We start from the raw sequence: 17,279 nt of genomic DNA, 5'->3' as shown, positions 1-17,279 counted from the left end.
CCAAACGATTGCAGCATGCCTGCCTTCCTCCAAGGCATGTTGCTGACTTGTTGTTGGGTAGAGAGCTGGAATGTGGTGCCTTTTGATGGCATGATCCCTGAACAGACCTTTTATCTTCTTCAAACGCCAAATAATCCAGAATGCTTAGCACGTTGTTAGGTCGTACAGCTGTGAGGGTCGTGCACCAACTGTACAGACCTCGTTATCAAGTAAGATTATCTGGAGAGGATATGGAAAAGTGTTGCGTTTGACACCTTTTTAATGCGAACAGGTACCTTTACACAAACAAAAAGAAAACCCACTCATCTCGGACAACCACTTTAACCCATTGGTGACATCCGCCATTTATATACGGCAAATGTGCGTAAGGTTTGTATGAAGTGGGCTATTTTTTTTTAATCAAAAGTAATAGAACCCCCAGTGAAGACTCACCCACAGTGTGCACAGATATACGTCAGATGATCTGAGCCGTGTCCACTAAATCACTACGAACTCATTAATGTATGCAACTATGTTGATTACAAACTAACGTCTTCCTGCTTCTCTCCCTATCAGGTCTGACCATTGCCAAACGTATCCAGATCTCTGATCTTCCCCAGCTCGTGGCTGCCTTCCACAGTTTAGTAGGTCTGGCTGCTGTCCTCACATGTGTAGCTGAGTACATGATTGAGTACCCACACTTTGCAACAGATCCATCTGCCAATCTCACAAAGATCATTGCTTACCTGGGCACATACATCGGTGGTGTTACTTTCAGTGGTTCCCTAATCGCCTATGGAAAACTTCAAGGTGAGTGTGCGCCATACCCTCCCATAGCATGTATTGTATTCCCACCTTACAGTTTATTAGATACTTTAGGATATGATTAAGTGAGTTATAATTCTTTAAAGGATATGGAAATCTTTGTGCATGAAAAAGCAATACACGCATTCCTTACTAAGTCCCTGCAGAAAATAATGCGCTTTTTTTTTTTAAGTCTCATGCATTTAGAAAGCCTCATACTCGGTTTTCCATATGTCCAACATTTAATTTTCTGTCTGGGGGCGTTTCCAGCACTGATCAGCAGGTCTCTCTTGTGAATGCACACAAATTAGCACTCCCTCCCATTTCCTCTTTTAGAGGCTGTGTAGCATAACCACACCCACTCAATACTACACAGCTATGTTTCTATACTCTCTCTGAGTAACTGCTGGTCTCGTTTCACCTCATTGCTGATGAGAGCAGAAAATTCGCCCTTTGTAATAGTATCTTTCTTTACTCTCTGTCCTCTTTATCTGCTCCGCTATCCCCTCCCACTGTCATACAGCCCTCTGTGTAATGGTTCAATGCAAAGGCAGTGAATGCAGGTGCACAACAGGGATGTAGGCCAAGGGGAGGAGCTGTCGGTTTACTGTGACAGAATTTGCTAATATTTCAGTCCCCTAATCTGCAATGCCTTGGAAAACAATACAAGCATAGAAATCAAACAATCAGAAAATTTTTATAAAAACTTATTACAAAAAGGCCTTATTTCAAAAAAATGCATTAACTAGGAAAAGTGCAAACGTGTTAATAACTTGTAAGCACTAATACTCCGTGATTCCTGATAACAATGACTGGTGCTCCAGGTATTGTATATGAGAAGATCTGAGAGCAATTTTCTTGTTGCTGTGTTTTCCTTTTGTGTTGCCTTATGAGTGTGCTGAGAGTAGATGTTGCATCCTGACAGCTCTGTCTTCACTCCTCTTGCCACCCAGCTTTTAAGTCCTCCAGCAACCTTAATGGCACATGTGCAGGTTCTATAAATAATCCTTTAGTGGACCCAAAATGCTGCCAGCTGTTTCTTTTAAAACAAGCCTTTTATTTTGCGGGGGCCAAATTTTCAGTGTGCTAGGGGGGATATAACCGAATACCACAACACAGTAACGTTGTAAAAGGATGTCAGTCTGTCCAGCTGGACTTCTCATAAAGTGGGGGGGATCCATTTTTCATCACGTGTAGGCATCCTTTCTGCCTCCATTCTGATTTACCTCTTTGTCCAGTCACCCATCTCCAGATCCATCTTACAATCAGTCAAGAAAGGCTTCCAAATCAGGTCGGGTTCCCTATTCTTTTCTCTTGACTTAAGAGTTTGCTGGCAAAAGGGGCATCTAAACTGTGTGATAAGTGTGGAATTCACTGATCTTTAACGTGTTTTAGGTTTCAACATTTTCTAGAGGAAAAGGCTGATCCGGGTTCATATTTGCGTTAGAGGCTCCTTTTGGAGCCTATGATGCAGATTAAGCACAAAATTCCAAACCAAATAACGCAGCATGCTGTGCTTTTTAGCCTGGCTAAATGCCATGATGGGGTATGTTTGTGCTAGTACCGGCATTTCCATTGTTTTCCTTGCGTGGTTTCTAAGACAGAGCCAAGCAATGGAAATATCTAGTATAGGTGTCAAGAAGACCTTTAAAGGGGTTGTACAAAGCTTAACATTTATCTCTATTCTCTGTCAGGTCATTAGAGTTCCGAGAGATGGAAGCCCCAGTGATAGTCAAAATGGGAATTCCGTGTCCTGCAGGATGAATGAAAGTTAGAATGCCCTGCGTTCATCTCTATTGGACTGCTGGAGATTTCCGAGGGCTGGACTCAATCTCCATCAGTCCCATAGAGGTGTAGCACGCATGCTTAACCGCCACTCCGTTTAATATGAGGGAAAACAAGACCACTGTTCGTGTGATTGGTGGGTTCCTAGCTAGAGATGAGCGAGCGTACCCGTTAAGGGAAATTACTTAAGCGAGTATGGGCATCGCTTGCCCGAAAAGATTGGGGGATTGGGGGAGTTGGGGGAGTGCTTCCCAGCGCTGGCATTATTATTCTTCTCTAATAGTTTGTTGGTTCTGGCGGGGAACAGATGCTGTGAAGAGGAGAAGCTGTCTGCAGCACAGAATGGCTTCTTCTTACACAGCTTCCGGGGACAGAATAGCGGAGCCAGGACATTAATTAAACCAACGCTGGTCGACACATCTTGGCACAGGAGGGCCAAGTTGGTTTGAAAATAAAGTGTAAAGTAGACATTAACCCTTTCCAATCCACTGTCTGACCTCTGAAGACATTATGATTTAAGGCTGTACAGCTCTGATGTTGGAACGTCCGTCTGGGTTTTCTTACTGTATATTGCCAGCCTCTCTGCTGTCAGAGCCCATCCAACATGTCACCTTATGCAGTACTGGCTTTAGCCAGCATATAGCGCCGTTGTATAACAGCAGAAAAAGAGTAATCCCCCTAGGAAAACCAGGATACAAATTGGACTGGAAAGGTTTAATACGTTTTATATGGAATCTTCTGTGCCTGTATTAGAGAGAACAGTGCAGGCGCAGCTGTAATGCCCTCATCAGTTATGCAGTTACAGTATCGGACTGAAGATGGATTTCACATCACAGTCTTCACTAGCTGCATAGCTGATAAGAGTTGGTGGTGGGGGTTGTACAAAAAATGTTCAGAATAGACCGACAAAACCTGTTGAAACAATGCTTAGAATCTCCTTGTGTACATCAAAAAAAAGTGCAGATTACAAAAATGAGCGCCTTTTCATTGAGCTGCACTACCAGCCATTGCCTATGGTACAAGAATGGTTCTGTTCTGGGGGCAATAATAAGCACACCCAATTGTGTAATCTCAGACAATCCCCTTAAACCATTGGAAATTCATTTTGCTCTTTGACTAGTGAGTGATCCCGGAGTCTGTATGAATAGCCCTGCACGTTATGTAATCTGTACGATAATCGATAATAGCCTTACTAAATTGTTCCAAGATCCCCCTGAATGTTTTTGCTCCAACTACATTTTCTTGGCAGCAGCAGAGTTGCTCTGTTAGCATAAAACCTTTGATAATGGCTCCTATTAAGCTCATCAATTAAATAAAAGATGCACATCTTGCAAATCAGGGGCCTCGGACAGCGCGTGTATATATCTCTGTCCAGAGTTTGTGCCGTACTAGGCTGCCAAATAATATTAAATAACCCTTTCCCAAAAGACTGCGTTTCACATGCTGAGCAGGGCTATTACCTCCTGGCGTAAGCTATATGTTTTGTATCATGTGTTTTGTTAAATGCATCTTATCTTCACAATTTCAATGATGCCGAGATATATTTTTTATGTAGTAAAAAACGTGATTGATTTTATTTATATTTTTTTAAATTTATACACTGAATGGCCACTTTATTAGACGCATCGGCCTTTTCACAATTGGAGCTTCCCGGTATGGAAATTACCCCCGTGACCCGGAGTGCAGCATAACATCAAGTGACAAGTTTTCGTGGCTCAATTTCAGCGTGAATCCACATTAGAATAGGAAAATCCAGTAATCTGGGTTATTTCTAACGGGGCCTGGTCATCGGTGCTAGACTAGCCGGGGCCAGGATTTCACAGAAGGTGGTTCCACCAAGCTCCCCCTCATGATGTACATATGCTCTAGTACTGGGTTCCCCAACTCCAGTCCTCAGGGACCACCAACAGGTCATGTTTTCCGGATTTCCTCAGTATTGCACAGGTGATGTAATTATTGTCAGCGGCTCAGACATTGCCACAGGTGTTCTTACCATAGGATATCCTGAAAACATGACCTGTTGGTGGTCCCTGAGGACTGGAGTTGGGGGACCCCTGCCTTAGTAGGATACTAGTATGGATAGGGTTGATTTTATGAGAGAGCCCTGATCTGTCTTGGTGGCAGTTTAAGTCAGGGGCATCTATGTGGTAGTGGCCCATGACTATGGATCCAGTCAACAACCATGACAGCTACAATGGGGTGAGTACTCTTATTTATCCGTGATGCTGCCTTCTAAGTGCAGATACACCAATTAAAACTGGCACAGGCGATATGGAAAAGACCATGTGTTGTAAATTTAATGCGCTTTTGTAAGGTTTTTTTTTAGAGACAACACAAGAACAGACGAAAAAAAGTTGGCGCTTCCATTGCTTTATTTGGGGTCGAATTTCATTTTTAAATTCCAGCTGTACTGAACCATCACAATAATGTAATTTTTCCAAATCCCACATAGCTGAATACAGGCCGGTTCTTAAAGATTCATCTTCAAACGTATTATTAGATCAGAGACTCGCGATTATATTAATGGTAGCCTTGACGCACAAGATAGCAGATGTGCTTAGTCAGAGCTGGGAAAAAGACAATGTGTACCTTCAAGCAAAGTCTGGAATAATGGAATAAAGACCGGTGTAGGCACAAGAAAATGAGGTTGGATTTTCCTTTTGACAGATGTTACCAGTATACCAAAATAAGTTAATTAACGTAAACTTAAAGGAGTTGTCTGATTAGTGGGGGACATTTTGAAAGGAGTTGTCTTGGTAGATCACCTCCCTTTTAAAGGGCTAGTCCAACAAAAGCACATTTTTTCATCTCTGAAGGCTTCCTCTGTGTGTTCCAGTCACTTCCATGTAGTGCAGCCCCCCTTGTCTGATGCTTTTCAGGTACCATCGTGAGAGTGAGACTTTTTACTTTCATATCTATCCCATGATGCATTAGCTACAAGCTAAACCATTTCTGCCTGCTCGGGGGATAGTTAAATTATTACCTTCTATATTTACCTAAATAAGCTACAGACCAGACGTATACAGCCGGGAGGATGTACCATTTCTGCCTGCTTCAGGGACAGTTTAATTAGCATTGCCTTCTATTTTCACCTAAATAAGCTACAGACCAGAAGTGTGCAGTGGGAACAATGAAATGTGATCTCCTCTGTTGTAACTGTGTGGCAGGAGCTGTGTGGTCATAATCTTTAACCTTTTTCAATCCACTATCTGACGTCTTCCTACATTCTGATTGAAGCGTGTGCAGCTCTGATGTCGGAAAACGTCAGACAGGATATTCTTACTGTAAGTTGCTGGGGGCCTCTCTGGCGTGTCACATACTGCAGTACTGGCTCTAGCCAGCAGATGGAACCATTGTATAATGGCAGAAAGAGAAAGCCCCCTAGGAAACCCTGAATCAAAAATTGGATCGCAAAGGGTTATTTGCCTAGAGGCAGACACAGACACTCCTGTCACAGTTTCTGTGGTAGGGTCCATGTAACAGCATCACATAGACTGAGAAGTTGACTAGAAACTGAACACCCAAGCCCAAGCAGATCTGAGATGGTCACATGACTATCTGAGGAAAAGAGGCTGGGACACAAAATGGCTAACCAAGGTAACACTAGCTCACGTATGTGTACTGAGGGGCATAACTACATGGTGAATGAATGAATAAATTAAAAAAATCATTGAAGTGTAAGGTGTCATTCTAAGCAGACCATAAGGTCCCAGCTGACTTCACAAATCAGAGATGAGGGAGGAGATTGAGATGAGAAGTGCTGTGGCATATGTTGGCACTGTATATTTTACTACCCTGTTCTGTATTTTGTATTTGTATTTTTCATTTTAGCATTTTTTGCTGTATTTAAAACGCCAGACAAGTGAATGTACATATTTATGCTTATTCCACCATTTTAAAAACTGGATTTACCCGGTAACGTTGTTTTTTTGTTTTTTGTTTTTTTTTACCAGGTGTCCTCAACTCTGCTCCACTGCTGTTGCCAGGAAGACATGCTTTGAATGCTGGTTTACTCGCTGCCAGTGTTGGCGGTATGATCCCATACATGCTGGACCCAAGTTACACAACTGGCATGTTATGCCTCGGCTCTGTGTCTGCACTCTCAGCTGTTATGGTAGGTCAGAACTGACCGCTCTGCCTCCAGGCGGCAGATGAATAGCCCTTCATTGTTTCCAAGAGTAGACTAAAGTTTTATAAAGTGGTTCTAAATGTGGTTGAGTTTAGTTTGAGTTTGGTTTCCATACCTGGAGGGCAGACAACCTGTTAGAGACTTTAATACACCTTTTTACCGACCTCCCTAAGGCCTCATGTCCACTGCTAAATTGTTATTTAAAATCCGCAGCGTTTTTCCCGCAGCGTGATCCGCGCCTCATAGGGATGCATTGGACACCCGCAGGTAGCTAAATACCTGTGGATGTCATTTTCCCCTGAGGCGCGGATTGTGTCTGTGGGAAAACACCCACGGCATGCTCCATTTTTAGTGCGGGTCTCCCGCAGGCTTATATTGAAGCCTATGGAAGCCGTCCAGATCCACGGAACACCCGTACCTGAATTTCTGCTCTCCAGCGGAAGAGCAGGAGTTAAAAAAAAAAAAAAATGGAGTGTCCGGCGCATGCACGCAGCCGGCGTGCCGAGCACATCCGCTGGGCCGAAGAAAGAAGATCCGGACGCGACGGAGGGAAGATCCGCAGCGTCCGGACAGGTAAGTTTAATCTTCTTTTTAGCCTCATGTCCGCGGGAAAGGAGGGACCGCTGCGGGATTCTGCATGGAGAATCCGCGGCGGGCCTGATTTTTCGCGTGGGCATGAGGCCTAACAGGGATTTTAAATCTGCACATACATCTTTTTAAGGCTATTTCTTGGCTGAGTACAGACAGCCAAGCTCCTGCTCGAACAGCCAGGAGTAAAGAGACCTCAGATCTTGGTAGTTTAAACCCTTACATGTCACAATCAATAGCAACTGCAGCATGTAAGCAGATGATAGGGGCTCTTTTTGTCAACCATCAGCACCCCACAATGCGATCGCAAAGTGCCAATGGGTTCCCATGGCATCCACCAGACAATTGTTCGTTCAGTAGTGGTTCAACCATCAACCTACTGCTATTTTACCTTGAGTACCGTTTTGCTTCTGTTAGCAGGTAAATTCTTCAGTTCAGTATGTTCTTTGTTGTGTGTTTGTCACAGGGCGTCACCCTCACCGCTGCCATTGGAGGCGCTGACATGCCTGTTGTCATTACCGTACTGAACAGTTATTCTGGATGGGCTTTGTGTGCAGAAGGATTCCTGCTGAACAACAACCTGCTCACCATTGTTGGTGCTCTTATTGGTTCCTCTGGAGCAATCCTGTCTTATATCATGTGTGTGGTAAGTACAAGAACAATCTATTGTGGTCTACATGGCTGATTTATAAGGGTTTTTTGGGCCAATCCTTTTGATGATCTGTCCTCAGGATGGGTCTTCAGTAGTTGATTGGCTTAAGGTCTGCCGCTTGAGACCCCGACCAATCTGCTAGCTCAGCGGCCACTGCCACCAGTAAAAACCACATGGTATGGAGCAAAAGCTTATGCTCCGACCTCTGTGTAGAGGCCTGCATTGGTAATTGCAGGTGCAGCTCTCGTTAAAATCAGTGAGTGCTACGTCGGCCACAACACAAAGTTTGGAACAATCAGCTTCCCCTTCATACCTTGTTTTTTTTTTTTTTTGCCAGAGACGGTGGGTGCCGGAACAGCTGATTGGCTAGAGTCCCTTACTCAGGACCCCGACCGATCAACTTGTATTTGCCAGGAAACACCCTTTTAACCTGGAAACCGCACTTTGCAAAGTCTATTCCCCATTATTGTTATATGGTCAGGATATTCTCCCACATTGTACACAGAATGTATCCATTTACATCAGTTCTTGTACCTTGTGAAGCAAAAGTATAATGTCTGGTAGCCCAAAAGATCCTGGGCTCCATGAATGTTGGGTAGTCTGAATCATTCTGCAGTTGGTGCAGCTGTAAAGGGGTTGTCCCACGGAAACCAGTTATTCCCTATCACTAGATAGTGGCTGATCGGTGGAGGTCGAACTGCTGGGACTTCTACCAATCCTGAGAACGGGGATCCCTGGTTGAATGGTGTGGCGCTTGAGCATGCACACTTTTCTATTCATTTCAGTGGGACTGCCAGGGATAGCTGGCTTCAAGCGCTCCGCTATATCCAGCAGTCCTGCTGAAGTGAATGGAACAATGGTGTGTATGTTCAAGCGCCACTCTATCCATTCAGGTACTTTTAGGATCTGTGGGGGTCCCAGCAGTTGGCCCCTCATCGATCTGAAAATTGGTTCCTAGCCACAGCACTTCTTGTAGTTGGATAGCTTCTTTTAAGGCTGCATCACATAACCATATTGTAGGATTATCATAGGGATCTGTGGTGCTGTGAGTTCGCGTCAGTAGACTCTACCGTAAGATAGGTTCCAAAATGCGACTGCAATGCAGTCATGTGAATACGAACTAAGGGAAAGTTTAGGCAACCAGCTCTCCATTGAGTTCCCTCCTCATTGCGGGGCCGCAGTAAGCTCACAGCAAGGGGGCCATGGGACTCCTGCTCTCAGGATTGGTTGGGGTCTAATCAGCAAGTTACCCCCCCCCCCAATTCACACACACATACCGTAGATAAGGGGATAATTTGCGATCCTAGTACATAATAGCAATGAATCTACATGTGAATTTATATGTATTTGATCAACGCTGTTAAAAATGCCCAACATTGATTTTTAGGGCCCAAATTATTGTAATGATAGGGTCACCCACCATAGTCTGTGAAGCGATTGAGGTTACTTGATGAGGCCAGAGACCGCCAGCGCCTTAGACTTTAACCTAACATGGGCTCTTCCTGTCAGTAAACCACACTGAAAGTAGAAATGATTTCAAAGAAGCGAGTCTGAGAGTCCAGTAAGTCTGTAGCCTTTAATGGTTGCCCCAACAGATGGCTAAGGGGTTAAACGCGCCGCTACGCTTTGATGTCAGAAGTGGTTTGATGGGCAGGGGAAGCATGTAAATTAGGAAATTGAGGGGATCTGTATCAAATTTGCAGCTGTCTTCTATATTGTGTGCTTTTAATCAGTGTCATCTTTAATTGGTTTACTTTAAAGCGTACAGATAACACATTTGTTTACCTCCGAGTCATGTAACGGTTTATGAAGTTAATTCTGATTTTTCTAGACCGGATGATTAGTGCGGAGGAGTTGTTAAGTCTTGTAAAAATCACAATAATGAAGGTTTGTATTTGGCTTATGTAAATTTACCAAATAAGATGGTCCTCGAGAAAATATTATGGTAGGGTCTTCAGCAGAGGCGCCCTCTGTTTACCATCACTGCGCCGGATTATCCATTACTTACGGTCCCTCGCTCAAAACCCGCAAGGAACCGGACTGCAACAAAATGTACTGAAGATACTGATTGTATATTCTGATGATGTCATCACTAATAATGGCCGGGAAGATGTTTGTTTTCTACTCCCTCCCAGCGATTGATGCATCGGCTTCCATTAGTTCCTCGGATTAAAGACTGTTTTACGGAGTGCAAATGTGTCTGCTGCTTGTAAAAATACCCTGCAAAACTGTTGAGTGCTTTGTGGCTTTTCCTCAGTTATGATAGCGGTCCAACTGCAAAACATCCCAGCATCTGTATACCACCCTGTAAAAGTTTTTGGTGCGTATGCTTTTTTTTAAAAAAAATAAAAAAATAAAAAATTAACCCCTTCAGCATCAATCGCTGTTAATTTACGGCATCTTATATGATGTCATGAGGGACATAGATGGTTAAAAAAAAATCATTACAAAAATAAGTGAAAAGAATTACAGAATAAAATAAATAAAAATATATGCATAAAAAATATAATAAGCCGATGCCAACAAAAACCATCGCCGTATGCACTCTGTAATCCGAAACCATACATATTATTATATATCAAAACATCCAAAATAAAAGGAGGAACCCGCTCCCAAACTTTATTTTAGCGTAAATTTACTAACCTTTAAAAAACAACTATAAATGTTTTCAATTTTATTTTTTTTAAAGCTTTTTACCCTCACTAAAACTAAAAAACGGGAAAAAAGTCAGTGAAAAAAAATAGTTTAAAAAATGCAGCAAAAATAATTTTGGTAGCTGAAGGGAAAAAAATAGGGTCCTTAAGGGGTTAATGTCTGTTACATCTGTATTCCCTGCATTTTTCACCTGCGGAAAAAAACGAAAGAAGGCACAATTCATGTCCCCTTTTTCTTCGCATCTTGCATAAAAAAACGCAATGAATACTCACGCAGCTGAGTGATCCTATAGGCTTTATTGGGCAATCGATCCTGGCTCATCTTCTGTACGTCAGTAGTTCAGATATGTGTAGGGAAAAGGGGCGTAGCTGACGCACCACAAAAAGGCTGCAGATGTCACCACTGCCTGCCGTACTATCGGACTGGTTAGTTTTAAAGTGTAACTAAAGGTCAGAAGTTTTGGTTGTTGGTGGTCCGGATGCTGAGACCTCCACCATCACTAAAGCGAAGGATCAGAAATGCTCATTTGTTTGCTGTTCCTAATTGTCTTTATTATTTCTCCTCAGGGCAGTGTATAGGCTCAGTGAAGTCTATGAGTCCCTACACCACTCATCAATCACAAGTGACTGGGTACAGCGCTCAGCTGAACACTTCGGTCCCTTCATTTTAGCAATCTGCCATGGTCCCAACATCTGGACCCCCCACTGATTAAAACTTCCGACGGTTCGCTGTAGCATGTCAGACGTTTGAGTTGCACATGCTGAGGACTCTACACAAATGACCCCATTCAGATGGTATTCAGTATTGATGAGTATTTTGCACTAGTATTAGGCAGCCAAAACTAGAAGGGGAACCTACAGACAGAGTATAATGGAAAGATTTCCATCTCCTTCGTGTTTCGGACCACTCCTAGTTTTGGCTTACTGATACTGATGCAAAATACAAGATGATTCCGAAAGAACGGGGCAGAAGTAAAGCTGATTTCTTCATACATTGGCACAACAGTCAGAATGACATGAAAAGATAGAAGGACTCTTCCAGTTTTTATTGCACCTTACAGATGTTTGATGTTGGCGACACTAGATGACCTAAAACAACACATCTCCGCTACAGTGGAATCAATACCTTGGAATATGCCGGATGTGTCTAGACAGAACTGGACTACGGATTTGTCAGCTGTCGTGTCACCAATGGCGCTCACATCAAACATCTATAAGGTGCATTGGGAACGTGAAGAATTCTCCTATCTTTTCATGTCATTCTGGCTGTTGTATGGCAGTTCGTGCATAAAGAAATCGGCTTTACTTTTGCACCGTTCCTTTTGAATGACCCCGTACTGACCAAACACTGTTGTATGAATGGGGCCTAAATCCCGACAGAATCTGCTGTATTTCCTCTGGCATACATGTGAGTTTGGTATTTTACGCCACATTCACATGCTCAGGGAGCGATTCATGCGGAATAATGAACGCTCTGCGAGTTTTACAATCCACAACGTGTTTATTATGATTACTAATTCTACGTGATAAGCTTCAGATTAACGCTATTGAATTACGATGAGGCTCATGCACGTGCAAATCTGCTGCCCAACCCGTGGCAGAAAGCATGGATGTTTTTTTTAGATAATCCACTTCTAAAATCCATATAAGATTTGCCGTAGGCTAACAAGAACAATTCCAGTAATGTCTCAGAAAAGTCTTTCATACTGCAATTTACTAACACCGGCCTGCTGGAAACTGCAGCGGGCACCACTTTCTGCATGTATCTTGCTGCTACTCATGTGCCATGTGATGGTATATGGCATCTAAAGTTTAGACCTAGCAATGCTAACTTCTTTGCTCTCCTCCTTGGTTGGTCCCGCCACAGTGGGGCAGCAGTCAGACATTACATAACACGCTCAGTCAGCGAGCGGCCCCAGCATGCAGGATTATCTACTGGAGATAATCTGTTACAGATGAGGAGGTGACAGTCGAAATATTTTGATTGCTCCAGCATTCTTCTTTGGAGAACATTCTCTTATGGCAGGCTGGATGCATATTTGTTGTATTACCCAATGCCGTGCGTGTCTGGGGAGACCTTCCACGGGGGACTCCAGTGCTGTTTGGCACTTTTGTGTCTAATGATGCAGACGCAGAGTGATTAGATGCATGCAAACAGATAGTCTGCCGGGTCAGTCTGAGGCCACAGCGAGTGTGTGTCTGTGCGGAGCGAGAATCGCCTGGCACAGGTTTACGTATGTCCCCTGCCATGCACTGAATCCCATTTCTTTTCTTTTTTTTTTTTTCCATTTGTGCAGGACGGCATATAAGATACATTACATTTTTCTTCATGTAGTAGTGATTAAAACTATTTTGCCCATGCATAAAAAAGTTTATTATAGGGTTATATAAGAGATGCCTTGCCTTTCTTTTTTGGGGGGGGGGGGCGAGTACATGTGGGCAGTTGCATTTGTGACTGGTAGAAAAGTAATGCAGAAGGCGATTTATAAGCCTTGGGGCTGCAAGGCGACATGTTGCAAGAAACTTTTGCATCTAATGATTGTCAATGGTGTCATGTTGCAACCTGCAATTTAATGTGACTGCACACAACAGTCGCGGAAAATCCAATTCGGTTAGATTTTGGTCACAAGTCGCATGCAACTTTTTTCACTGTAGGCATCAATGTTAGGGCTCATTCACACGGCTGTATACGTAAAATGCTGCTTGTATTAAACAGTGTGTTACCGCTGTGTAGGCCAGCAATTGAATACTGCGCATTCCCCACTCTCTCTCTTAGGGTGCCTTCACACTTTCGATTGTGATATCGCTGCATTTTTTTTTTTTTTTTTTTTTAACACCAACGTCAATTGGACTTTCTAATGTTAAAAACGCATCACACGAAAATCGCAAAGCACAAACTTGCGAATTTTGTGTGATTCAGTTTTAACAGTAGAAAGTCCTATTGACGTTTGTGGTCAAACGTAACGCAGAAATATCACGATTGCAAGTGTAAAGGCACTCTTAGCCGCGTTGTGTATTAAACTGTGCACGTACACAATGTATTGCGTATTTACAGCGATTTACAAACCTGTAGAGAACAATAGGGCCTCATTGTAATGGTACTAGTAGAAAACCCGTCCCAGCAAAGTGTATAATTTTCCTGAGCAGGGATATAATATGTATGTTAGTCACCGTTGATTGGCCCCTGTAAAGAAGAAAGCATTAGGTGAGGATAGGAAGCATTGCACGCTTACGAATGCTATCATAATGTACCACTGAATATTCCGTATGGTCTCTGGTGGCAGCCATTACCAGTCGCTAGTCTTTGGAAGGTTGTGTCCATACTTTGGGAAATCACTAGGCCAAGTAGCAAACTGGCATAACTGCAAGCTGCGCCCAAAAGACTTGGGTGTAACTTGCACCGGAGAGCACACAGACTTTAGTCCTTGTGCTGTCTGATATACAAAGACGGGGCACATTGACATGCATCGGCATGTCCTATTTCTTTTGTGTAAAACTGACGTGAATAGGACATGCCATGAATTTTTTCACTTGGACCATGGGTCTGTTTGAAAAACTATCCACTTGCATAGCTTCATAGGCTAGAAAGAGGCTTTGTGTACTATCCTTATATGCAACATATTATACTAATTTATGACTAACTGATAAATCCATCAGAATCGCCAACAAGCGCCAAGCAGCTAAAGCAGCGGGCACCATCGTTGAATTCAGACAGCTAAATGCGGAATTTCAAAGAAAAGTCAGACGAGACAAGGAGCGCTACTGGAAAGACAAATGCGCGAAACTGGAAGAGGCAAACCAGCAAGGCCACACCCGAGCTCTCTTCGCTCATGTGAAGCAGACCCAGGCCCCGTTCGCACCATGCAAGGCAGCAACCATCAAAGACTGGGATGGTGAATTATTACAAGAAGATCAAACCAAGCGTACATGGTGAGAATATACAGCAGAGCTGTATGCAAGTGATCAGACATACAAACCCGTTGGATCACGTACATTACGTACAAGAACTGGGCATTCTGGAGGAAGAAGTCACATGGGCCCTGAAACTACCAAACAGGAAAGCTCCGGGCATTGATCCCTTACCAGTTGAACTGCTCAAACCACTGTCAGTCATGATCCTAACTGACCTATGTCAAACGCTCCAAATAGTGGCCCAAAGACTGGACAAGATCTGTCTTCGTCACACTTCCAAAAAAAGTTGATGCTCAAGAATGCTCCAATTACCGCACCATCGCCCTCCTACCTCACAGGAGCAACATTCTTTTAAAGATCATACAAAAACACATTGTAACAATTGTTGAACGGGAGCTGCCAAACGTTCAAGCCAAGGACGTGGCACCAGAGACCAAATCGCGAACCTGTGCTGGATCATGGAGAAAACCTGGGATAATCAAAAGGACGTGTACGAGTGTTTCATCGACTACAACAAGTCATTCGACTGTGTTGAACATGGCATCCTTTAGAAGTGTCTAAAGCAAATGGGCGTCCAGAACATATTGAACAGCTTATAAGGTCGCTTTCCAACAACCAAGAAGCAACAGGACAGCTTATGGAAACACGGATTGGTTTGGAATCAAGAAAGGTGTACGGCAAGGCTGTATTCTATCTACTTTTTAATCTGTATGCAGAAATGAAAATGATGGGGTTGCAATTTGAACGAATTAGAAATCTGAGTCAAAATCTGTGGCAGAAATGTTAACAACCTCCGATACGCAGATGACACCACCCTGCTTACGGAAAGTGAAAGGGACCTGGAATACCTTATCCAACGAGTGTAAAAGGAAAGCAAATGTATGGGACTGTACCTCAACAGCAAGAAAACAAAAGTCATGACCACAGTAGGCAACGCTTCAGTGAACATTAAAATTAACCACAAAGAAATCGAGACGGTCCAGGATTTCATCTTTTTTTGGATGCAAAATCAATTGCAATAGGCAATCTGAACCTGAGATCAGGAGATGGATTACACTTGGTAGGAATGCAATGCAAGGAATAGAAAAGATCTGGAAAAGCAAGGATATTAGCATTGCAACAAAATCCAGACTGGTCAATGCAATCGTCTTTCCCATAACGACTTATGTTTGCGAAAGTTGGACCCTCAGAAAAACTGACAGAATGAAAATTGATGCGTTTGAACTATGGTGCTGGAGGAGAATGCTATGGATACCTTGGACTGCCATGACCATGAGCAAGGTAGTGTTAGATCACGTCAAACCGAAAATATCACTAGAGGGCAAAATCATCAAACAGCGGCTCATTTTTTGGATACGTGATACGTGCTAACTCACTGGAAACAGTACTGATACTTGGCAAGGTCAGTGGAAAGAGAAGATCAGGACGACCAAGAACAAGATGGCTAGATACAATCAAGGCCACCACGAATATGTCAATCATGGAATTGAAAGAAGCTGTGAAAGACATTGATCCATTGAGTGACCGAAGGTCGGATGCAACTGAACGGATAATCATCATCCTAATTTATGGCAGGCTAATAATAATATCCCATGTGGTTTTTGTATCTTGGTCTATGTTCACACAGCATTAAAGCTCTCCTTTGAGCTTTTTGGCAGCTGGTTGTATTTGAATATCCAAAAGCTTTCACTTCTTTTGAACTGGTTTCCATTCATTCCCAGCTCTTCTGAAGGTCTAATGTGTCCTCCAGAAACTATGGAGACAAGCGGAATGTGGATCAAGCTGAGTCCAAAGTTTGCACCTTTTGGACTCTGTTTGCATCAAGTCACTGGTTCTGTTGTGGGTTCCGCTCAAATATCATTTTAGGGTATTCAAATGGAACCAGTTGCTGGAAAGCTCAACAGAGATGTGAACATAGCCTTACTATCGTAACATTGCTTAAATTGGCCTGTATGAATGAGATTAAGCCTTCTAGTTCGTAAAATGGTGATACAAAACGCAAGGATAAACCTCTAGGAAGATGGCCTGAATAAAACTTCTGAAACCAACAAAAAAAATCATATTAGGTCCCTTTCTAAAAGGCTGTCGCTTTAGTGTTTGGGACCCAACTTTGAGCCAAAGGAGAGAGCCACTAAGAAGCCGCAGCACACTCTAACAGACGTTGTCTTCTTTCCATGTATAACATTGATCTACATTTCAATGGCTCTATGCAATACTACAGGCTCTCAGCTATAGCAGCTGGTCAAACCATCGATCACTATGACTCTCTTGTCTGAGCTAGCTACTTGAGAGGTATCCATACACCTGCAATAGCTGCCTACTTTCCTGACTCCCCCATACACAAGTGTTTGGCTCGGTTAAGCGTTCGTGTGTTTAAGGAGCTAAGCTGCAGCAAGCCAGCTTATCTCCTGAGGAACAAAAGGATCTGGTGTTTAAATTCAACATCCCGATTCTTCCTTTCCTGACATAAGTTAAATGACCTCCATATATTTAAGTCTTGTCCAGGCCCACCGAAATCTGCATGTTCTGATGACTAAAAACTAAAGTTATTAGTACCTTAAAAGGGTTCTCCCAAAATTGACTTGTCTCCTCCTAACTGTTGGGTGTAGTGAAATCGCAGTGAGCAGGCGAAAGGGGACGCATATGAACCCCTGTTTTTGAGATAAATGGCGGTCTTGGTGTTGAGATCCCCACCCATCAAACTTTTAGCACCTAATCTGTGGATAGACGAGAAGTCAATATTGGTATAACTCTTTTAAGGAACTGTTGTCTAGTC

The 17,279-nt window shown here is 43.1% G+C and overlaps 1 protein-coding gene across 1 annotated transcript in view; it reads left to right on the top strand.

Annotated features, from left to right (window-relative positions):
* The window catches only part of NNT (nicotinamide nucleotide transhydrogenase), a 129,699-nt gene that overhangs the window by 74,924 nt on the left and 37,496 nt on the right, over positions 1 to 17,279 (top strand). The window contains exons 15-17 of the mRNA XM_066602744.1: positions 556 to 789; positions 6,522 to 6,682; positions 7,752 to 7,931. Of these exons, the coding sequence (XP_066458841.1) occupies positions 556 to 789; positions 6,522 to 6,682; positions 7,752 to 7,931 (575 nt within the window). The remainder of the gene's footprint in view (positions 1 to 555; positions 790 to 6,521; positions 6,683 to 7,751; positions 7,932 to 17,279) is intronic.

This window comes from Eleutherodactylus coqui, chromosome 5 (assembly GCF_035609145.1).
Source record: "Eleutherodactylus coqui strain aEleCoq1 chromosome 5, aEleCoq1.hap1, whole genome shotgun sequence".
NCBI classification, from domain to species: Eukaryota; Metazoa; Chordata; class Amphibia; order Anura; family Eleutherodactylidae; genus Eleutherodactylus; species Eleutherodactylus coqui.
Note: the sequence above shows the minus strand (reverse complement) of the source record. Positions and strands in the feature narration are given on the sequence as shown.